Source organism: Emydura macquarii, unplaced genomic scaffold, assembly GCF_026122565.2.
Source record: "Emydura macquarii macquarii isolate MOO-44397 ecotype Brisbane River unplaced genomic scaffold, CSIRO-AGI_Emac_v2 contig_2205, whole genome shotgun sequence".
Lineage (NCBI taxonomy): Eukaryota > Metazoa > Chordata > Testudines > Chelidae > Emydura > Emydura macquarii.
In genome coordinates, this window is record NW_027132342.1 from 12,682,093 (window position 1) to 12,706,617 (window position 24,525).

Consider the following 24,525-nt stretch of genomic DNA (forward strand, 5'->3'; position numbering starts at 1 on the left):
GAGAATAACATTTATGTATAGAGGTTTTTTAACTAACCTACAGAATTCTAAAGATATAATTTTCTATTTAATTCAGTTGTTTTTAGAGTAATTTCTATAAAGCTCTGTTTAATTTCTCTGGAATGCTGTTGACTTTATCTCTATAAAATTCTCCGGGACTTTTCTACAAAAGTTATCCCCAGAATGGACAATGATAAGCATGAGAGACTTCTGAAAAATTAATGAGGGATATTTTTGAGTATCTAACTCAGTTGCAATATTGTGTTATATTTGTATTCTAGGCATTAGTTTTATAAAAACACATAGGTATCTTTTGAACTCCATATACTTGAACTATGTCTTGAAATGTACACAGCAAAGTCTCACTGTGACAGCAAGCTGTCCATAGTGACTAAAATGACAACAATCTTTTCTTTTCTCTCTCTTTTATTAACTCTAGGTGTTCTCTGCCTGCCAGACAGTCTGAACCTTCACAAAGACCAACAGAGGTCAAATAAGCCAGGCGAAGTACAGATGTTTAGTCAATCAGAGCTGAGAACCATAGAGCAATCCTTGCTCGCTACACGGGTGGGAAGCATTGCTGAACTCAGTAAGTGCAATATCATTTATGTTCTTTTTTTCCTCTTTAAGTAAAACAAAAACCCAATGTATTATATGTTTCTGTAAAATACCAGCTGAAGCCTAGGAGTGCTGTTGAGGGAGACTTCTTTAATAGTGGGAAGAAAGAGGGTCGCAGCGACCCCACTGGTCAGTTTGGAAGCTGAAGAATGGTGCAAAGCCTTGGAAGAAAAGGGGGTGAAGTGTAGATACCCACAAACATACAAATGACTCCATTAGAATTTCATAAAATCCTTCATCCCACTTTCTCTCCCCCTACTTCCAGGCGGGTAGGGGGAAAACAAAATAAAACCTATATAACGCAAATTAGCTGCCTGGAAAATAAATTATTTGTTATTAATCATAAACATTTTGGAGGCAATATGATAAGGTGCGATACCTGTCACAATTCTAAAGCTTTGATTTCAGTACCAGTACATTATTTACAGTTCCCTAAACACCACAGACATGTTTTGTTTATAGGAAGCAAATGCTCTGTGTATATCCTAATGCCATGTAAAAACTCAGAAGGCGTGTTTCTTTTTAGGGTTTTCCTGAGGGCAGAGACTTGATATCACATGTTTACACTATAGCCTCAAATTCAAATATTTAGCTGATTTGGTAGCGCTATGTATAGTTATACTATTGGCTACTGTGGAAATGAGGAGCTGGAGCGGCACATTCCAAGATGGTGAGGTGGGTCTCTCAGCTGTTGGTCCAGAACACAGGCAAATAAATTTTCAGGGATGTAGCTGGAAAAAGGTGGATTGATTTAAATCCAGACGATTTAAATCAGCGATTGAAATCATTATTTAAATCAGCAAGTGGAAAGCCTCAATTTAAATCATCCATTTTAATCAACTTTTCCATTTGTACTTCAGTTATTTTCTAAAGGAAGGGTGCATTCTCATTGATTGATATAACCATTAAACTTGTTGATTTACAACTAAAAAGGGCTTTTACATAGATTTGATGCCTCTTTTTACTGTGTAGGAGAGTTCACTATAACTGTATACATTTATATAGCTTAACATTTTCAGATACTTATTAATTGTCCATTTTTAGTATGTTAGAAAATGGTGATTGATATACTGCTTTTTTACTAGATAATTAACTTTTTGCTCATGATTTGTGTCAAGCTGCATTAGAATAGTAACTGGAATTTAATTAAACCCACAAAACAGCAAATCAGATTTATTTTTATTAAACAAAACAACTTTAAATGTTTTGGATACCTAAACTTCTCCTATCAAAACATGTCTCACATTTACAACTAAATGATTGATTAAACATAGGGATTAGCTGTAGTCAGAAAATTAAACTCATTATTTCAGGTCAGCCTGGGAACATTTTCAAGTATGTCTAAGTGAAAGGGACTGGAGCTTGAGTTCCTACTTCCCTAAGTCTCTTGAAAATGAGACAGTCTCCAAAGATACTTAGACTGACCTATTGTGCCATGTTTTTATAAAGCTTGATCTCAAAAGTTAGATGTTATTCCTTTGATTCTCTCTTTATATAGAAAAGCAGCCTCTAATTAAAAGGTTTTGATAGAGGCTCATGGATTCAGCATATTTATTTTTATTGAAATATTTTAAAAGATTATAATAAATGTAGGCCTCATCATATTTCATATTAAATTCAGATTTCATTTGAAACATATTTATTTTTAAAAGAAAAACATATTATAATTTAAATAACAAACTCAAAAAAATCTGATTTAAATTTAAAAAAAATATTTTTAAATTATTAAAAACAAAACAAAACATTGATTTCTATCCACCCGCCCCACCAAGCCAAGTTGTGTGCAAGTATTTCAAGATAGTATTTAGTGCCTTCAGCATACTGATAGCATTCACTGAGATTTCCCGAGTGAGATCCATAGTACCATACCAGGTTACACTACTCTAGGTGCCAGCCCCTAAATTTTGCATCCATCCTAAATACTCGCAGAACAAGAGGAAAGAGCAAGCCAGCATCAAAGCAACTTAAGTATTTTTCAGAGCAAGAAAAGTGATCTTTTTACAGCACGTAGCTGCCAATTATTTACATTAATCATTAATTTAATAAAGTACCCAGAATAGCTAACATCCAAAAATATGTAGATGCCAAGGAAAGATGCCTCTTTGCTCTCACCTTTTCTGTCTGGATTTGGGATGCCTTGCTGGGTGACCAATTGTTGGGCTGCTAGTGTCTTTGGGGATAGAAGAGCAATCTGTCTCCCTGCAAGATGACAACTGTCAAACTGAGCCCAATACTGCCCTCTTTCTGTTTCCCTCTTTAAGTCACTTTAACTTTTGTATTTTTTTTAATCTTAACCTCTGTCCCAAATAAAACAGAATAAAATATATCATAGCCTAAAGTATGTTTCCTTGTCTAGTCTTACATTTTCCCATCCTTTACTCCCTCTTCTTGTTTCTTCCATCTCCCTCTTTATATTCTCTCTCTTTTCCAGTTATTTTCTTTTTGCTATCTCTCTCATTTATTTTTTATTCTTTCTCATCCTGTTTCTCCTTTTCTTTCTTACAAACCAGGTAACATTCCCTCCTGGTTTCATATCTTAAATATGAAACATTTTTGTGGCTTGTCCACTCCCTTGCTGTCGGTTAAACCCACAACTTCCTGGAATTCACATAGACCAGCGGGGATGGACTTTTCGTACTGGTGGGTACATGCTACCCTTTCCAGGATTTCAATAGGCCAGAGGCCCCTCCTTCATCTGAGAGGGCAGGCCATTTGTCGTTCTGGTGGGCTCCACCCACAATTCAATTATTTAAATAGGCCGGAGCATTTAACCTCTAATGCCTTAAATGGCTTGGGACCCGCCTACAGGAAAGACCACCCCACTTCCCATAACATACTGCCACATTTGGGATCAGTAGAGTTGCTCAAGTTGAGTTCCCTTGATTTAAGAGGATACTGGTGGTGGAGCATTTTCCACAAAGGGACGTCAGCTGTGAAACAAGCTTCTTCCCTTGGTTTAAAACAGTCTGGGACTTAGGGTATGTTGTAAGGCTTGTCCTTCTGCCCAAGCATCTGAGGAGAGTGCGGCCTCACGGGGTGATTGTTTATGGAGGAATGGGAGGTTTGGTGGGGAAAGCCCTGCCTATTGAGTTGTGCTGGGGATGATTTGCTTGCATTTTTCTGTCAGCTTGTTGCTGGTTTTGGTTTGGTTTTTTCTTTATTTTAAATAATGCCAAAGGTGCTCACAGTTGCAGACAACTGTCTTATCTGCTGTCATTCTAAATGGAAATAAATATAAGATTCTAGCACTGAGTGTCTGGTCAGTTACCTCCTCATCCTACTACATCTTCTAATTTTTTATGAAATACTTTTGAGGACTTGTTATCATGACTATTTAGTGCTATGCCAACTCCACATTTCTGGAAATAGCCAAATCAGCCAATGTAATCTGTCAGGATCTTCTGTCTCTGGAAATGTTGATCTGAGTACAAGTTAACTATTGTGCTTTTCAGTTCTAAATATTAGGAGTGTATCCACGTGCTCTGTGTTTTGTCAAAAGAATGGAACTGCCATGGGAATTGTTCAACCTCTGTTTTTCCCTGAGTGCCCTTAAACTTCAGCTTCTCAGTCATAGAATCATAGAATATTAGAGTTGGAAGGGACCTCAGAGGTCATCTAGTCCAACCCCCTGCTCAAAGCAGGACTAACCTCAGCTATATCATCCCAGCCAGGGCTTTGTCAAGCCTCAGCTTAAAAACCTCTAAAGATGGAGATTCCACCACCTCGCTAGGTAACCCATTCCAGTGCTTCACCACCCTCCTAGTGAAAAACTTTTTCCTAATGTCCAACCTAGACCTCCCCAACTGCAACTTGAGACTGTTGCTCCTTGTTCTGTCATCTGCCACCACCGAGAACAGCCTAGCCCCATCCTCCCTGGAACCCCCTTTCAGGTAGTTAAAGGCTGCTATCAAATCCCCCCTCATTCTTCTCTTTTGCAGACTAAACAAGCCCAGTTCCCTTAGCCTCTCCTCATAAGTCCTGTGCTCCAGCCCCCTAATCATTTTTGTTGCCCTCCGCTGTACTCTCTCCAACTTGTCTACATCCTTTTTGTAGTGGGGGGCCCAAAACTGGACACAATATTCTAAATGTGACCTCACCAATGCCGAATAGAGGGGAATAATCACTTCCCGCGTCCTGCTGGCAATGCTCCTCCTAATGCAGCCCAATATGCTATTAGCCTTCTTGACAACCAGGGCACACTGCTGACTCATATCCAGCTTTTTATCCACTGTTACCTCCAGGTCCTTTTCTACAGAACTGCTGTCTAACTCGTTGGTCCCCAGTCTATAGCTGTGCATGGGATTCTTGCTTCCTAAGTGGAGGACTCTGCACTTTTCTTTGTTGAACCTCATTAGATTTCTTTTGGCCCAATCCTCTAATTTGTCTAGGTCCTTCTGTATCCTATCGCTACCTTCCAGGGTATCTACCACTCCCCCCAGCTTAGTGTCATCCGCAAACTTGCTGAAGGTGCAATCTACCCCATCCTCCAGATCATTAATGAAGATGTTGAATAAAACCGGCCTCAGGACCGACCCCTGGGGAACTCCGCTTGTGACCGGTTGCCAGCTAGACATGGAGCCATTGATCACTATTTGTTGAGCCCTATGCTCTAGCCAGTTCTCTATCCATTTTATAGTCCATTCATCCAACCCATACTTCTTTAACTTGCTGATAAGAATACTGTGAGAGACGGTATCAAAAGCTTTGCTAAAGTCAAGGTATATCACATCCACTGCCTTCCCTACATCCACAGAGCCAGTCACCTCATCATAGAAAGCAATCAGGTTTGTCAGGCATGACTTTCCCTTGGTGAATCGTGTTGACTGTTCCTGATCACCTTCCTCTCTTCCAAGTGCCTTAAAATGGATTTCTTAAGGACCTGCTCCATGATTTTTCCAGGGATTGAAGTGAGGCTGACCAGTCTGTAGTTCCCTGGATCCTCTTTCCTTCCTTTTTTGAAGATGGGCACTATATTTGCTTTTTTCCAGTCCTCAGGGACCTCCCCCTGTTGTCACGAGCTTTCAAAGATAATAGCCAATGGCTCTGAAATCACCTCAGCCAACTCCCTCAGCACCCTTGGGTGCATTGTATCCGGCCCCATGGACTTGTGTATGTCCAATCCTTCTAAATAGTCTTGGACCTGTTCCTTTAGCACTGCAGGATGATCGCCTCCTTCCCATTCTGTGCCACCCAGTACAGTATTCTGGGAGCTGATCTTGTCTGTGAAGACAGAGGCAAAAAAGGCATTGAGTACCTCAGCTTTCTCCACATCCTCTGTCACTAGGTTGCCTCCCTTGTTCTCTAAGGGGCCCACACTTTCCCTAATCTTCCTCTTGTTGGCAACATACCTGTAGAAACCCTTCTTGTTCCCCTTCACGTCCCTTGCTAGCTGCAACTCCAATTGTGCTTTGGCCTTTCTGATTTCATTCCTGCATGTTTGAGCAGTATTTTCATAATCCTCCCTAGTCATCTGACCAAGCTTCCACTTCTTGTAAGCTTCTTTTTTGTGTTTAAGTTCACCAAAGACTTCTTTGTTAAGCCAAGCTGGGCGCTTTCCATATTTGCTATTCTTTCTGCTCATCGGGATGGTTTGCTCCTGTGCCCTCAATAAGGTTTCTTTAAAATACAGCCAGTTCTCTTGGATTCCTTTCCCCCTCATATTAGCCTCCCAGGTAATCCTGCCCATCAGTTCCCTGAGGGAGTCAAAGTCTGCTTTTCTGAAGTCCATGGTCCGTATCCTGCTGTTCTCCTTTCTTCCTTTTGTCAGGATCCTGAACTCGACCATCTCATGGTCACTGCTGCCTAGGTTGCCACCCACTTCTACTTGTTACAGTCCTGTAACAAAAGACGTTGGCTAATGCTTAGAGCTGTCTAAAAACTATTTCACCCATAGCAAATGATTATCACCATTTATTTCCTTAGTGCTATATATGTTCAGTGCTCTGCAGACAGACTTAAAAAGATGAGTCCCTGCCCTATGGTGTCTATAATTTAGGTTAGTCGTAGCACAACAAGAGTTAACAGAGAAAGACTGGAGGGGCAAGGAGGTAAGGGAAAGATGAGAGTTACAATTGTAAAAGGCCATATGCAGATTCCCATGCTTACTACAGTTATGAAGCCACATAAATGGCAGTATATTTTACCTTTTAGTTGTCACATAAATTCCATTGTGCCACATAAATCCATGAGGATTGGGATTTTCAATGAGCCTATAGGCTCTCATTGCATTTCAGTGGTGTTGGGCAACTAACTCCCTTAGTTTTCTTTGAAAATCCCAGCCCAAAGTGCTGCCACCTCCTGCTTGATAATCTGTCTCCACCTGCCATTTTGCCTTCTTGCTTTTCTTCCTTTGGCGGTTGCAGGAGTCAGAAGAGCACTCTCTGCTCTACGTGATATGTGTGTGACAGACAAAGAGCTTCCAGGTCTGTGAGGAGCACTCCTGTGACCAGTGTTCATAAATTCATAGAAGATTAGGATTGGAAGGGACCTCAGGAGATCATCTAGTCCAACCCCCTGCTCAGAGCAGGACCAATCCCAACTAAATCATCCCAGCCAGGGCTCTGTCAAGAAAAACCTTAGAAACCTCTAACGATGGAGATTCCACCACCTCCCTAGGTATCCCATTCCTGTTTCACCACCCTCCTAGTCCTATTTACCTCAGAGGGTACAAACTGCAGAGTTAACTCAGACCCTTTTCAGTGTTGCCCCTAACCTGACACATACAAAAACCTCTCCCCCTGATTGTGTTGGTTCTTTCAGTCTGGACTAACTGAGGTGTAGACTGGAATCCGGCAACCTGCTTGGGTTGCCTCTTCGCCAGAATACCACTCCAAAACAAGTTTAAATAGCAGGAAAAAAACACGAAAACTGGAAAAATATAAATTTGAATTCCCAGGCGCATCGGGTGGAGATTTGCATCATAACACTCGGTGGGGATTTGTGTCAAAGAACACCTGCCAGGCATAGTTTAAAAAAAAAAACAAAAAAAAAAAACAGCCCACAAGACAAGTGGAAAAAACCACAGGGCACGACTGCCTAAAAATGCCAGCCCAATTGGCCAAAAACAAGCAAATAGTCACTTGTTTTAAGTGGATTTGGCACCGTTTAGAGAGCACAGGTTAAATCACTTGAGCGCCAATAATCCTCCAGTGCCTTCCCATAATTCCCCTCCCCCCCATGTGCTTAGAAGTACAGAAAAGTTCTCCCACAATTCACTTGGAAAGAATCAAAGAGTTGTCTCATCTTACTGAATCATAAAGAACCATAGGATATGCTCCACGCATGGGTGAGCAATCGCACAGGGAACAGCGTTGAGGACACAGTCAGGTAGGGCTTTGCACTATGACTGCTTTCATCCAGGTTAGGCTAACCCAGATGCCCCCAGGTGCCGACCACTCAAGGTATATCTGCAGTGAAAATATACCCAGAGATTGCCTCACTGTAACTAACAGAAAGAAAGGAACTATCATCCCTGCGTTTAATAATTCGGGGGCTGGAGCCAGAGCCATTCTCACTGAGGGGTCTTTCAGATGTGACTCAATTGTCAGAGCCTTTCTCTGTTGACCTTCAGCTCCTGTTTTAAGACCAGTTTGTTCTCCAGGGTCTTCTGGTGGGAAGGAATGAGTAGGTGGGTGGGTCACTAGGAGAGCCTCTCTGAGGACACATTGGGGTTTGGGAGAGTTTATTACTGTTTAGGACATTGGTCCTTGAATGGCTGTGTTTTTTAATAATATTTGTATATGGTCCCAGAGCAGGATGGGAATATATATTTTAATTGCAATAAATGAACTGACATTTTTATTGCATAACAGAATAACATAACTGCAAACCTCTAATCGCAAATTTCTGGTGCGTGCTTAATGGCTAGAAATACAAAGCCTTTCTAGGCCTAGATCCCATTGGTTGCTAGACTAAGCAGAGAAAATACTCCACAAGGTCTCTCTCAAAACATGGAAAGATCTGTGTCCCCCTGAGTGGGGCCCTGATCTCAACTCCGTGAGACTGCACTTGCAACCTAACCCAAGGGGGTTGGCAAACAACTTGTACGCTACCCTGGCACTCCCCCTGTCTCTGGGACAGCTGGGCCTCAGGGCTGCTCTAAGTAACACTGGCTTTTAACTGCCCCCTATGGGCTCTTACATTAGCTAGGGATTACTGGAGCACCAGGTGCTCCTGCTATGTCTCCTTGCACTAGGGAATGCCCCCTTCACGCTCCCTAATGCTTGATGGGAAGAAGGGGAAATGATGGATTAGAGCCAGGCGAGGAAACTTCATCCCATGTTGGGAAAATTCTTGACTGCTACACTAAGGCAGTTGTCTGGCCCTTTGACAATACCAAAGCAGCACAAAGAGACTAAGTGTGGGCCAGGATCTGGGAGATGTTTACATCTCTTCAGAATTAGAGCAGAAAGCGGCTTCTGGCTTATTTTGAGTCAAAAGATGGCCAATTTACATTCATTTCCTAGGAGGGGAAATTGTTCCATGCAGGACCATTTGGCATACCAAGCTGTGTATGTGGCGTTTTTTATTATTATTATTAAAGGTGTTAACCACAAGTAGTTGAAGCTTTTATTTTAGTCTGGGATATTCTGAAAACATGGCTGTGAATCAATAGAAGCACGAGAGCTAAAATGGAGCTTTTTTAGCCGTGAATAATATTTGATTTTATTTGTCTCAGACATATTTAAATATGAATGTACAGGACAGCATTAACACCCCCCCCCCTTCAGTCTTGAGTGAAGCTTTTCTTTTTATCCTATGAAGATTCCCCACCCCATGCCTTTTGTTTGTTTGTTTTACTTTTTCAATCCTGAACCTACATATTTCAGAAATAACAAATTCCCAGGAGAATCTGCCAAACTTTTAAGGATGAAAGGAAAGGTTACCACTGAAGTGTAAATAAGAACGCTACTGTATATGCCAGTGCTCTGTTTAATTTCTTCTCATGGTGACAGACAAGCAAATGATGAAAGTCAGCATCCTTTCCCATGCTTTTTAATCTAGTCTCAATCCTTTGCAGCTAAGAGGAATGAGCAGTGTAGAAGTAGTGCAACAAATTGACTCAAATCTGTAAACAAGAGGTTAAACCCAAACATGGAAACAAAAGCTAGTTCAAAGGTGTTTGCCATGGGGTGACTGACTCTCTAGTGTTCTCCTCGACAGTGAGTTGTTGTAAATGTTGTGTTTGTTTAGTGTCAGCATGAAGGCAACATTTGTCAGCACCCATCCTGATTTACCCAGATCCCACTAAACCATTTATGATTGAGACCAGCGCCTCAAATTTTGCCATAGATACAGTATTATCTCAGCATGTGGGCCACCACAACCAACTCCATCCCTATGCCATGTATTCTCAGAAGCTACCCGGGTGGAAAAAAATTACAACATGTAGGACAAGGAGCTACTGGCTATCAAGGCAGATTTTGTGGAGTGGCGCCACTCTTAGAAGGAGCCCAATTCCTGGTCCAAGTCCTGATGGATCACAAGAACCTGGAGTACCTATGGACTGCTAGATACCTTAACCAATGCCACATTCACTGGTTCCTGTTCTTTGCTCGATTCCGCTTTGTGGTAACTTATCATCCAGGCACAAGAAACAGGAAGACAGGTGCCCTGTGCCAGAGATGAATATCACAAACCGGGTGAAGAGCCCTTTACCACCATGTTCAAGGCTTCCAAATTTGTCAACAGGACAATCGATGGCAGTCTGACATCTCCATCCACTCCCTGCTCCCTGACGACGCATTCACAACCCAGATCAACAGACCTTGAACAATCGGGGTATCTGACCTAACTCAGCGTTCTGATTTCATATCAGCCTCCTCTCTCACAAAGGTTGTATTTATTTTCTGGAGGGACAACCTAGGCTTCAGGTTGCAGGCTATTTTGGCCAGTTCAAGATCTGCAATCTGGTATCGAGGCGTTTCTGGTGGCTAGATTTATGAGTTTACCTCAAGGATTGTATAAAGTTCTCTGACCTCTGCACCAGTACCAAAAGCCCATGATCAAAACCTCTAGGTCTCTTGAACTTCATTGTAGAATTGCCACAGTGTCAGGGACACTCAGTGATCTTGGTTGCCGTTGACCTCCTAACAAAGATGGCGCACTTCATCCTGTGCTGTACTGTTTCTACCACACGGGAGATGGCATTAGTCATGGTTCCCACTAGGGTGAAGCTGGCTATTTGCCACATTAGACGTTATTAAATGCTTGTAAATTGCGGCCTGCATTAATCTCATTTATAATATCTGTACCCCTTTTTATAAGGAAATATTTAAGTATCTGTAACTGTAAATCACCAGACAGGAGAGAAGCATTAACGAGTGTGAAATACTAGTTTCTAGCAAGTGTTATCTCCTGCCCAACAAAAGAAAGCCCATGAACACCAGATGAACATCAGGGGACAACAGATTTTATTGATTCCCCCACCCCGAAGAGGAGGCAATCAAGTGAATTTTTTTCAGTAGCTGAATTTGCAGCTTGAAGCAGAAGGGAGGAAGGAATAAAAAGCCCTAAAAAGGAGGAACCGTATTTTTTATGCTGCTTGGACTCTGAAGGGCAAGATTACTAAGCATAAGCAAAAGATCCCCATTGTTTGGCCTGGGTTAGCCCTAATGGACATGTAACTCTTGCTTATTATAGAAGCTTTTATTACTTTTTGAAACTTAATATTGGAACTCATTTGTGTGTGTATGTTTACCTGCTTTGACCCTGTAAATAAGTCTCTTATTTCCTTTTCCTAGTTAATAAATCTTTAGACAGTTTATTATAGGATTGGCTACAAGCATTGTCGTTGGTGTGAGATCCAAGGTGCAATTGAGTTGGGGTATGTGACTAGTTCTTTGGGATGAAGTAACCTGAAAATTGTTGTAATTTCTGGTGTAAGGGACCATCTATCACAAAAGCAAGCTTACCTGGGTGGCTAGATACATCGGAGTACCCAAGGAGACTGTCTGTGCTCCATGTTAAAGGTGTTATAGTGCTTGAGGAGATTACACTTGATAATTGGTTAGTGAAATCTAAGTATAGAACTCACAACCAATTTGGAGTTTGTGCCCTGCTTCTTAATAGTCTGTGCTGAGGTTGGTACTCGTGCTGTTGAACCACTGCAGGACAAGCTTGACACCACCCATCCACCAAACTAGACAACCAATACAGGGGCCCCTTCAAAATTATAGAACAGGTAAACCCTGTGGTATTCAATTGCCCAAATCCTCGAAGATCCACCCCATCTTCCACATCTCACTTTTAAAGTCCTACACTGAGAACCGACACCCAAAGCGCTCATACCGGCCATCATCACTCTTAACAATCTGTAGACAGGAGGAGTACATGGTCCACCAAATCCTTGACTCGACAAGTTAGCGGAAGGCTCCAATACTGTGGTGGACTAGGAAGCCTGTGGTCTGGACAAATCGTCTTAGGAGCGGGTAGAGAACATCTACACTCAGGACCTATTGTGAGAGTTCCATTGGAACTACCCCAGGAAACTGGGCCCTGGGGCCCCTAAGAGGCATCCTTGAGGTGAGCGGGGTATAGTCAGAAATGAGAGCCTGCAGTAGAGCCAATCTCCAGGCAATCTAACGAGCACAGCTGGCCTGTAGGATGCCTGATTGACTACACTGCCTGATTGGTGGGAAGAGTAAGCAAACCAGCTCTTAAGCCCAGCAGCAGAGTTCGGTGGCTGCTCAAAGTATTCGCCCATGTCTGTGATAGCTCCTGTGCTGCTTGTTCCCAACCTGCTTCTACCTCAGATCAGCACCCAGCCCTGCTCCTGTCTTGTCTCACTCAAGGTAACATGGCTTAATGCTCAGGTCCAATTCCTGACTTCAGACTTCAGCTCATACCCTTGGCTCTGGCATCTCCTGTTCCTGGCTACCAACTCCTGCTCCAGCCACTGGGCCTCCCTCCTACTGCTCCAACCACTAGGCACAACTGCACATATTCCAATCCCTTACACAGAACTAGGATAAAAACTACACATTTTCTGGCTTCTAGTCCTGTGTTCAAACTCTTGCTCATAGCTCCTTCATTTCTAAGGAGCCATAGCACAAATTAATGGCTATTAAGGTAAAGCATCAGAGTGGGGTTGTGGAGGGAAAGTAGCTCAAAGGCACAAAATGGCCACAGAAGGAAACTTTTCCAACAGGCAGCGAGGTCTGAGAGGAGTACCTGGGTGATTAGTTTTAGGGCTTCTATTATGTAGACAATTTAAATGAAGGTTTTGCAAACAAGATCTTCTACTCTGTAGATTATACAAAAACTGGAGACAGAGAAAATACTGAGGAACAGTGCAACTGAATTCAAAAGGATGTGACTGATCCACCAGATGACCCAGGGCAATCTATTGTGATGTCAGAGACCCAGTTACAGTGCATGCCCACCTGCGTTCATATGGTTGAAAGAGAATGATGGCCAAGCTCTCACCACAGTACTCAAACATTACAGCAATTTGGTTGGTGAAATAGAAATGCAATATAGATAAAAATACTTGGCTTCAATACAGGAAGGACATAGGCCATGGCTACATGCTGGGAATGGATAACTGAATAGAAACAAAATTAATTCTTGACAAGTTCCAGAGGAGTAGCCATGTTAATCTGTTTTCAGCAAAACAACAAGAGTTCTGTAGCACCTTAAAGACTAACAAATTTATTTGGCATAAGCTTTCATTCATGCATTTGACAAAGTGGGGTTCTGCTTAGTGCCAGGTTGGCTGGAGATGCCCAGAGATGCATGTTCCAGGCACGTGCAGATCTCCTGAGAGACAGCAAATGAGGAGGGATAATAAATGACAAAACTAATATTATTGAAATTTCTAGTTTCACTTCCAGGAGGATCTTGCTGTAACAGAGGGTAATAATGATAGGGCCGCCTCCTTCATTGAGTCCATGCCTCAGTAAATAGGTATGGGTTAGGGAAGAGGTCCTACAGGGGCTAAGATGGGGCTGCAAGTTATCCTCCCCCCATCCAGGCCATGGACTAGACTACCAATACAGTTGTAACAAAACTGCATCCTACCCGCTATTGCATCCCGAGGGCTGCACTCATGTGTCTGTAGCCCTAAGGGGATGGGAATTTAGCAGATGGATCTGTGGGGGTGCTGACGAATGAGACATGCCTCTTTCCTTAGTCTGCCTCCCCTCCTCTGTTGTGCACAAGGAGCTCCCAGAGAACTGGATTGCACAGCATGCAATGGGTGTTGGCATCCTGTGTGAGTTAGTTCTCAGTGGCCTGTGCAACGAAAACATAGTAGTTCCTCTGCCATCAAGGTCCACTGACCCTGCAGAGGTGAGTCAAGATTTGCTCCACAGCATAGCAAATCAGTGTAATATTGCTGCTGCTACCTGCCACTAGTAAGAGCACCATCTAAGCAGGGTCCAGACAGAGCTGATACTGGTCCCATCAAAAGTGCAGAATTTAAGCTTTCATTTAAAAAAAAATGTAAGTTAATCCTTTTACAGGTTGTGAAGGAAGCCTTCCTAAAGTGACTCCATGGAGGGCTGAGACTGAAGAGTAGCTCTTAACTGTTTCATGGTCCCTTGAAATATGTGTAACTGATGCTAAACAATCTGTTCCACCTTGTATTTAGCTGTGACACTCGGAATACCTTTCCCAGACCTAAAGAAGAGCTCTGTGTAGCTCAAAAGTTTGTCTCTCTCACCAACAGATGTTGATCCAATAAAAGATAATACCTCACCCACTGCGTCTCTCTAATATCCTGGTACGGACACGGCTACAACACTGCATACATGTTTCATGGCTTGTCATTTTCCTAAAAACATCCAGCTGCTCTGGAACTGCAGGGGTTCAGTTGGGTGGGTGCGTGCGTCATTGGCAGTGGAGATTGAATCTTAAAACATAAACTGTGGCTAGCAGAGCTGGGGTTTTTAAAGGCTCAGGCAGTAGAGGCTCATGCTTTAAGATCTAGACAGGAGAGTATGGCCAGAGCACTTTACACTTCAGCTATGCTGAGCTGCATGGACGCACCATAACTTAGAGTAAGCCCATGGATTTCTCTATTGTACATCTGGGCCCTCACTAGCCCAGAATCCCAAACGTACAAAGTCCTTCCTCCTTGTACTGAGCCTATCAAGAGGCACAGCACAAAATCTGGCACAAGGCCTCCACTCAGTTATGGTGGCAGAGTTAGGACTCCCCTCATTTCACACTGCAACAGAAACAGTTTGTGAATTAGGATTGAATTTGCTGAATTGTTTCAGTTGAAAAAAATAAATAAAAAATCAGAGCATTTCATTTTGACATTTTTTAAATGAAATGTTTCAATTTTTCAATTAAAAAACCTCTTTGTTTTGAATTTGACTGCAATTTTATGGGTTTTTTAAAAAAAATTTTTAAATAACTCCAAAAACAAAATAAAAATATTTAAACTTTTTCAGTTTGAAAAACGAGGGTTGTTTTTTTTGTTTTTTTGTTTTTGTTTTCCTTTTAACCACCAAACTGAAAAATCAGTTATTTGCATAGTTGTAGCTGTACCCACAACAATGGAAAACCATCTTGTAACTGGGTCCCTTCTTTCATTCAAAAACAGTCTTGAAAATGGATGACTCGGGTACTGCAACAATGGGATTACAAGGTACAGAGCTGGAATCTAGCCACTCACTGGGAAAAATGTGGTCTCCAGTGTCTCCTAGGGACCGTGATCCTTGATATTCTTGATAATCAGGTGGGTGAGTGGGGATAGAAGCATTTGCTTTGGCTTCCACCCTTGCTAAATACATTTTTAGCGTTTTGGTGGTTTAATTAAACCTCTGGAGCTTCTCTTTCACAGTTTTATTAAGATGTCAACCAGACCTCTTTGGTTATTTGTAACTTTGTAATTCCTTCTTTATTGTATATGCAAATATATATAATATATTTCAGTGTGTTTCTATGTTTCATCCCCATGTGGACTATTAGAAAAAGCTTTCCAGAAAGTGTGCATCATCAATTTGAAGAAGGCTTATGTAGGATTTAAAGAATTAACTCGTGATGAGATGGGAAAGTACCTAATAGATGGAGCAGCACAAGGACTCCCCCACCTTCCTAACCCCCCATGAGTATAGAGTGATACAGGACTGTGATCAGGACTGCATTGTAGAGTTGCAGGGCTAGCCACAAGCAAAGCAACTTGGGAACCTTATTTTTCAGGGAGCTCTTCAGTTTGCAGGCCAGCCTTGCCAGTGGGATGATCCCACTCACCCTCCTGTCGGCAGGAACCCAAGAAGAGGTCAGAGGTATCTCATGGCCTGATTTGCACCCACCTTTTTATCTGGTAATATAGGGATCATGCTGTGTTTAGTCCCCATAATTTGTATGGTTGGCTATCCTAAAGATAGGTCTAGTGGAAAGAGAGTGGCTAGTGATACTAGGCAGAAGCAGGAGCTAACAGCTGAGATTGGAATGGGTCAACTGAGAAGCTGCTGGTGCTCACAAAAGTGATGAGTTTAGTGATGATAAGATGAGGGTGCTGAGGGGTAGATGGAGCAAGAGAAATACACGCCAGGACTCCAGGCAGCAGTGGAATTTACTATATGAGTAGGAGGTGCAAAATATAAGTACTTCCTCTAACATCTTCTGTTATATCTTTGGGTATTTTTCCTCATTAAAATACTTATAAGAACATTCTCAGTTATAAGCAGGAATCCACTTCTCAGGTTACCAGCTGGCTGATATTTGACCGCCCTGACCGTTTTTTAATGGATTTGCCAGTTGCAAGAAAAATAATTTAATCTGCTGGGGTTTTTTTACATGGGTCTAAAGATTTGCATTATTATAAAAATACAGTGGAATATCTAATGTTAAAATTTTGTATCCAGCTTAAGATTCATTGTTCCTACTTCTGTAGTGTAAATGATAAGAGATCAAAACTGTTGAAAATACAGAAGCTGTCTGCCCACCAACACGAAGCGCACTGTGTGTGTGTGTGAGAGAGGGTTTGAGTCATGCGAGAAGGAGGAGACGTGCGATGTTATCGATCTTATCTATATGTGTTATCTCTTTAAATACTATAATTGGCTGTTGAAGTGAGGCAGGAGTTGCGGAATTGCCTTGTGATTGGGAATTGGGATTGTGGTGGGCTTGCCCTATGGGAGGAGGGGGTGCTGGGTTTTTTGCATTTCAAAGGTGGTAACCCATCTTCCTCCTCCAAAGTACTGCCTGGTTTCTACCTGCCATGGGTTTGTTATTGTTGTTTCATTTTTAAGTATTTTTATAGTTTTAAATTCCATTTTACTTTTCATTGTTTGAAATATCAACTAGATACTGTGTATAAAGGTTTGCTCCTACCAATCTGGTGGTTTATTTGTTCGTAAGAAATGACACCAGTGATGGAATGGACTAGGCCCAGAGGCCCCCTGCTGGAGGCCTCAGAGTTCTGCCACACCTATCCCAGGAAAGGAGCAATGGAGCTAAGTCCCCCCAAGCAGCCTAGAGAGACTGCACAGGAAGCAGACAATCAGGGAAGGATGCAAAGGGCTAGCCAATCAGAGAGGCTAGAGGGAGCAGCCAATCAGGGCCAGGAGGGCCAGATAAAAGGAGCTTCAGTGCCAGAGACAGTCAGTTGCTGCTTGGCCCCTGAGGAGTGCAGTGATGCTCCTGGCTGGCCAAAGGGAGCTGCAGCATCACAGACAGCTCAGTGCTGGCAGGGACCTGGGAAAGTGAGGAAGAGCTCCTGGTTGGCTACGCAGCCTGAACGCAGAGGTGAAGCATCAGTGAAGCTGGGGCCATGGGAAATGGCCCAGGGAACTGAAAGCAGTTTTGTTAAAGGGAAAAGGTAGCATATGGCTTCTATTCTTAGGGTCCCTGGGCTGGGACCCAGAGTAGTGGTCTGGGGCAGTCCTGGGTTCCCCCACTTCCCCATGAGCCACTGGGGAAGTGGCCTACAACTGGACAGTGATAAACCTCCAAAAGGGAAACTGAACTACTTAGTGGCCTAGTGGGAGAGCTGGGGCCAAAAGGGCCCAGAGATGGCAAAACCATTACCTCCAGGGAGGAAGCCCTGGGGATGCAGGCCGATACCAGGGGCAAGATGGGTTGAAGACTGCAGACACACCCCACGAGAAGCAGTGCTCACAAGAGGTTCATGTCCTGCCATTACAACACCTCTACCCACATCCCCATAACATCGTAGGACTGGAAGGGACCTCGAGAGATCTTCTAGTCCAGTCCCCTACATTCAAGGAAGGACTAAGTATTATCTAGACCATCCCTGACAGGTTTGTCTAACCTGCTCTTAAAAATCTCCAGTGATGGAGATTCCACAACCTTCCAAGGCGATTTATTTCAGTGCTTAGTTACTCTGACAGTCAGGGTTGTCCAACTTAAACTCCCCTTGCTGCAATTTAAGCCCATTACTTCTTGTTCTATACTCAGAGGTTAAAGAGTACAATTTTTTTCTCCCTCCTCTTTATAACAAGCATTTATGTACTCAAAAACTGTTATGTCCCTCCTCAGTCTTCTCTTCTCCAGACTAAACATACCCAGTTTTTTCAGTCTTCCCCTATAGGTCATGTTTTCTAGACTTTTAATCATTGTTGCTTTTCTCTGGACTTCCTCCAGTTTGTCCACATCTTTCCTGAAATGTGGCGCCCAGCACTGAACACAATACTCCAGCTGAGGTCTGATCAGTGTAGAGCAGAGTAGAAGAATTGCTTCTTGTGTCTTGCTTACAACACTACTGCTAAAACATCTCAGAATGATGTTTGCTTTTTTTCAACAGTGTTACACTGTTGACTCATATTTAGCTTGTGATCCATTATGACCCCAGATCCCTTTCCCAGTACTCCTTCCTAGGTAGTCATTTCCCATTTTGTATGTGTGCAACTGATTGTTCCTCCCTAACTGGAGAACTTTGCATTTGTCCTTATTGAATTTTATCCTATTTATTTCAGACCATTTCTCCAGTTTGTTCAGTCATTTTAATCCTAACCTCCAAAACACTTGCAGCCCCTCCCAACTTGGTATCAACCACAAACTTTATACGTGTCCTCTCTATGCCATTATCTAAATAATTGATGAAAATATTGAACAGAACCGGACTCAGAACTGATGCCTGTGGGACCCCACTTGATATGCCCTTCCAGCTTGACTGTGAACCACTGATAACTACTCTCTGGGCATTGTTTTCCAACCAGTTATGCACCCACTTTATAGTAGCTCCCTCTAGGTTGTATTTCCCTAGTTTGTTTATGAGAAGGTTATGTGAGACACTATCAGAAGTCTTATAAAGTCAAGGTATTTCACATCTACCACTTCCCCCCATTCACAAGGCTTGTTACCCTGTCAAAGAAAGCTATTAGATTGGTTGACACGATTTGTTCTTAACAAATCCATGCTGACTGTTGTTTATCATCTTATTATCATCTAGGTGTTTGCAAATTGATTGCTTAATTATTTGCTCCATTGTCTTTCCGGGTATTGAAGTTAAGCTGACTGGTTTGTAATTCCATGGGTTGTCCAATGTTTTGCTCTTCCTCAAAATGGATAGTATTTCCCAGTACTTCCAGTAGGTCTGAAGCCAAGCTGACCACAGTGGTGCAGGGGACTGCCGGAGGGGGGAGGGGAATGAAGAGGAATAGTTCCTTCACCTCATGGGTTAGGAAAGGGAGTAAATGGAGTCTGCTCTCCAAGCATTAAGGGGCAGACTGGCATTTCTGTGTGTACATGTATGATGAAATTCTGACCCTGAAATGATCACACACAAATCAGGGTTGGGCGTCTTCCCTGTAAAGGCTTGAAAATAAAAGAGCAGACAAAAATTATAAACAATATTTATAATGAAATGTTAAAAAGGTTATTGTTTTAAGTCAATTTCATGATATTTTTGGGCACCTGGCTCGTGATTTTGGAATACCTGGGTCTGGCAATATTGAGGCCTGCTCACAGCAGTGAGCATGTGATGGATCATACAAACCCCACACTGGGCCCAAAGAGGTTAAAAAGCAATACTGGGCCCAGGTAGCCCCATTCCTCTGGGACTGCTGAGCACGCTTCAAGTGGAGGAGTGGACTGAAAGAGCTCAGAAACCCCAGCAAAGGGTGTTGGACAGCCTGCACTAAAGGGGAATCCTTCTCCAGGAAGCCAGACAGAAGGTTGAGCCTGAGAGAGGACCACAGAATGGATAAGGCCCCCAGGCAGAGCCTTCTCCAACCACCGCCCGCTTTGAGAACCTGCAGTGCCCAGCTCCTTTGGATTTTTATTATTTTTGTTTTTTGTTGCGCAACTGACTGGTTGTACTATAGGGATCATGTCCCAAACTGAAGGGACCTATTAGTAGAAAGTAGCCCAGGAAAGCAAACTTGGGAGGACCCTGCTCGTATTGCTTCCCACAGGCCCAGATGTAGGTGAAAAGCTGAAGATTCCTGGCTTAAGGTCAGGAATAGGCAGCTCTGCTGCCCTGACAGAAAGGAAAGGAGGTGGGAGACAGGTGTGCTAACTACTGGGCTGTGCAGCCTCCAAGTCCCCTATCACAGAGCACCACACTCTGTCTTGACAGGATCAGACCCATAGTATGCACCTGGTGGGCCTGATCATGCAAACACACAACTGAACAGCTTCGCTAATGTGACTAGTCCCACTGAATGCAGTGAGCCTGCTCGTATGTGTTCTCAGGATCAGGGATCGTCACAACCACCATTGAATCCTGCATGGAGCTTCTGGTGGGTAGAGAGATCAGGCAAGGGCCTTCTTTTCTGTCCTCTTTGTTTGTCTTTATTTTTTTCTTCCTCTCCCTCCCCTGCCGACTAGTTTTGCTAAGTTTAAAGTATTTGTATTTGAGATATAAAATAACCTTTGTTAAACCAGTAGCAGCAAAAACTCCCTTTTTATTTAAAGGAAAGGAAAGAAATGCTTTACTTGAGTGCTTTATGGACTGCTCACGTACGCCAACTGTGTTCACTAGTCTTTGCAGCATCACCAGCATATACATGGGAACTGATTCACTTTCCCTGTCACATCAGATCTCTGGACTAAAGTCAGTGAAGATGTCCCTTAAATATTCAGCATTGCCTTAAACCAAGACTGTGTCCCATCATGTGATGTTACATAATCTATTCTAATTTTTAAATTGTGTGTGTTTGAATGTAGAGCTCATGGAAGGGGCCAGATGGACTGTGCTGGAGACTGAAGCCCTCAGTTTAGCCACAGAGGGTATGTCTACACTGCAGCTGGTAGTGAGACTCCCAGCCCAGGTAGACAGACTCAGACTAGAGGGGTTCAAGCTAACACATTAAAAATAGCAGTGTGAACGTAGCAGCATGGGTGGCAGCACAGGCTTTCAAGGCCACCTGACCCTCTGGATCTGAACTTGTGGGGCTCTTCTGAATCTACACTGGAGCCATGACATCGACACAGGGGGACCGGACCCAGGGGAGCTACTTTTAAAAGTGGCACCAGCCTTTTTTGAGGGGGAGGAGGGCTGAGGTGGGCCTTAACCCCTGCTTGTCATCGGGCCCCGCCCCCTGCTCCTCCTCTTCCCCTGAGGCCCCATCCCCTGGCCAGGCCAGAAGCCAGAGCCAGGCCATGGTAAGAGTTGTGCTAGGGAGCTTGCATTTCTGTGGGGGAGCCCTGGACCCTCCACCTGCCCTGAGTGGCATGCCCAGTGGCATGCAACATGGGCTATGTACTGCTTTTGGGCCCCCTGCACCTTCCCCGGGGCAGGTGGAGGGTCCAGGGCTCCCCACAGTGGTGCAGGCTCCCTGGGCGGCTCTTACCACTACCCAACTTTGGCTTCTGGCCTGGCTGTGGGGAGGTCTTGGGGGAAAGAGGAGGATCAGGGGGCAGGGCTTCAGAGAGAAAAGGAAGGACAGAGCCACGGTTCCAGCTGGGATGACCCCCCCTTCTACACAGGCTCCAGTGCTCCTGCATCTGTACTGCTATTTTTGTACACTAGCTCAAGCCTATCTGACACGAGTCCATCTACCTAGGCTGGGAGGCCTGGTGCCAGCTGCAGGTAGATATACTCAGAAAGGGCAGAGCATTGGTAGCTGCAATACAAACTCCAGCACACTGCAGTATGCTTTTCCCTGGCATAGAAAGTAACACCAATGCCAAATGGTTAAGAATCATGAGTTAGACCCCTAAAAATCATGAGCTTGGCTTAAAAATTGAGATTTCTCAGATGCACTTGAGTCAGGTTTTCCAGCTTTTCTCTGCAATTATGAGGAATAAAACTTGCTTTTTTGCTAAATGAAATCTGAGATACTCATAAGAACATAAAGGCCATACTGGGTCAGCCCAATGGTTGGGTCAGCCCAATGGTCCATCCAGCCCAGTAGTGTGTCTTCCGACAGTGGCCAATGCCAGGTCCTTCAGAGGGAAAGAACAGAACAGGTGATCATCAAGTTATCCATCATTGTATGCAAGAACTGGAGCTTTCAGTAAAACACCAATTATCATGGGACGGATAAAATTGCCAGAGCTGGTGCCACTGCGATAGAGCTACTCTCCATTTCAAATTGTTATCATTCGTGTGAAGAATGGAGATAGCTGACACAATGATGCACGTGATGCATCCTGATCTACACTTCACTGCAAAGTCAGAGTAGCCATCATGTTAGCTAACCCAGCTCTGCACGACCATGTTCAACTACGACACAACTTGTACTGTAGACCAGCCCCTAAAAGGAATATTTTGAGGGGTGGAGAATATTTCTCTCTCTCTGGTTCAAGCAGTTCCAGACAGCTCTGCAAGGTTGCCAAGTAAGCCTGTTGTGAGAATGACATTCAAGCTTGTCCATTGGGAACAGGGTGACAGGTCCCATCCTGCAACTGGCTTTGTGTGGGTGGACATCTGTGCCTGCATGGACTGCTAGGGACTTCAGGGAAGGCTTGTGCACCTGTTCTTCACACAAAGCAAGTGGCAGGATCAGGGCCTAAAACCACTAAACTATTTCTATAGTACTGGAAGAAAACAGAATCGCACCCAAAGCGGTGCATACAGTACTGACAAATTATTACTTTCTATGTATTGCATTTATAATAAAGCATTAATCAGTATTTATTATTTGTATTACAATAGCATCTGGATGCTCCATCCAGGGTTGGGGACCCACTGTGCTAGGCTCTAGACATATGCATAGTAAGCGACAGTTTCTGCCCTTAGGGTTTACAATTTAATTAGATGTGGTTGGGTGGGGAAGCTGCAGCACAGGGAAGTGAAGTGACTTGCCCTAGGTCAGGCAACAGGGCTGTGGCAGAGCCCAGGAGAGAACCCAGCGCTCCAGATTCCTGGGGCAGTGCTCTCTCCATTGGCCAACACTGCATCTCACTAAAATAGTTTGCATTTGTGTATTGCCTTCCATCTGAAGATCTCAGTGCTTTATAAGCATCGATCAATTCAGTTTCAAATGACTGAGTCAGTATTTTAATTATTATTAATATATCCAAATGCTTTCAAATATTTACCAGGTAAGAAAGGAAAGAACAAGTTCTAGTCCAATATACACTTGGTATAATATAACTGAATCATACTTAAACGCACAAAACTACATTAATTCAATATTAAGATTGTGATTTTATATATTATATAAAATGAAAGTTAGGAAATGCCAAAGCCAAAGGGTGAAATCCTGGCCCCACTGAAATCAATTGGAGTTTTGCCATTAACTTTACTGGGATTCCACCTAAAGTTACTTCAGCAACATTAATTTGTAGTACATATGTTGTACATTCTAACTTGTTTTTTTCCGTATTCAATATGCAGCTTGCTCTGGTTCTGAATGTCATAAAATATACAGCCTTTAAAGTACAGGATGTGCAACGCGGATGAATTAATGTTGCAATATGAACCTTCAGCTAAATTATGTCCTGCTTTATTTATCATTCAACCCAACTGAAGTCAGTGGAGTTGCATGATATATAAGGCCCCAATCCACTTTAACGGGACTAATCAAATCCTTAAGTTAGGCACATACTTAAATGCTTTGCTGGCTTTAAACCTAAATGAGGGCAGAATTTGGCTTAAGCTTGGTCTTTTTCTGATTTTATTCTGATTTTAATTTTTAAACCTGAATGTTGCATTCATTGGCGTGTTTTTGTTCTGTGTGTGTGGTTTTGGGTTTGTTTGGTTTTTTTGAGCTTTTTTGCAATTTAATGCCTCTTTTTTCAAGAGGAGGGAAAAGAAATTGACACCTGATAATATTGGTACCATTTAAATTGGCCTAAGTTAGACTTTGAAGCTTACGCTTCCTGTAAGTGAAGGGGATGGGGCGGGAAGGTGAGTTCCAAACTTTACTGCTGTTGCTTTTTGCTTGTAGATAAATTTTATTTAAGGCTGGGTAATCTATTCAGAAGCACATCTCTTTCCATTGTGGACCTGATCTTGCAGCCCTTCCACACACACAACTTCTCTTGACTTCTGTGGGAATTATGAGCGTGTAAGAGCTCCGGGGTTATTCTCCATCATGAATATTTCGTAGCAGTGGGAAAAACAGAAACTATTTTTTAAATGAAAGCTTTGACTCAGAAGACTATTGCAGAGTGCAGCAAAAATTGTCAAAACCCTAAAATCATGGACTCTGCAATTTTTTCGTGCCAGCAGTTTTCTTCTGTTCCTGGTTTTAAGACTGTGTTTTTTGGAGGATTGTGCTGTGCATTTTTCAGTGAAACATTTATATCCTCCCTAGTGCAAATTATCTCAGCCGCAGCAGCAGTACCAGAAAGGCTGTTCTGAGGTGGTGTATTGTAATGTCATAAAAGGGGCAGAACTTCAGTGGGCATTGCAAAAAAATCTTAATAAATCCCCACTGAATCAAAGGGATCTTTTTAATTTGCTTATAAATTTTTTATTCAACCATTTTTTCCTCAAACTTGGTCATATACTCACACCTCAGTGAGTATTTCTTTCCAAGTTTCAATGTTCAGCGGTTACTTGAGTCCCCTGCATGGGCTGGTGGGGAGGAAGGAAGT

At 43.0% G+C, this 24,525-nt stretch overlaps 1 protein-coding gene across 3 annotated transcripts in view; it reads left to right on the top strand.

Annotated features, from left to right (window-relative positions):
* ABTB3 (ankyrin repeat and BTB domain containing 3) overlaps positions 1-24,525 on the top strand; it is a 244,069-nt gene that overhangs the window by 139,175 nt on the left and 80,369 nt on the right. For all 3 annotated transcript variants that reach the window (XM_067559382.1, XM_067559383.1, XM_067559384.1), the window contains exon 2: positions 440-589. In XM_067559382.1, the coding sequence (XP_067415483.1) occupies positions 440-589 (150 nt within the window). The remainder of the gene's footprint in view (positions 1-439; positions 590-24,525) is intronic.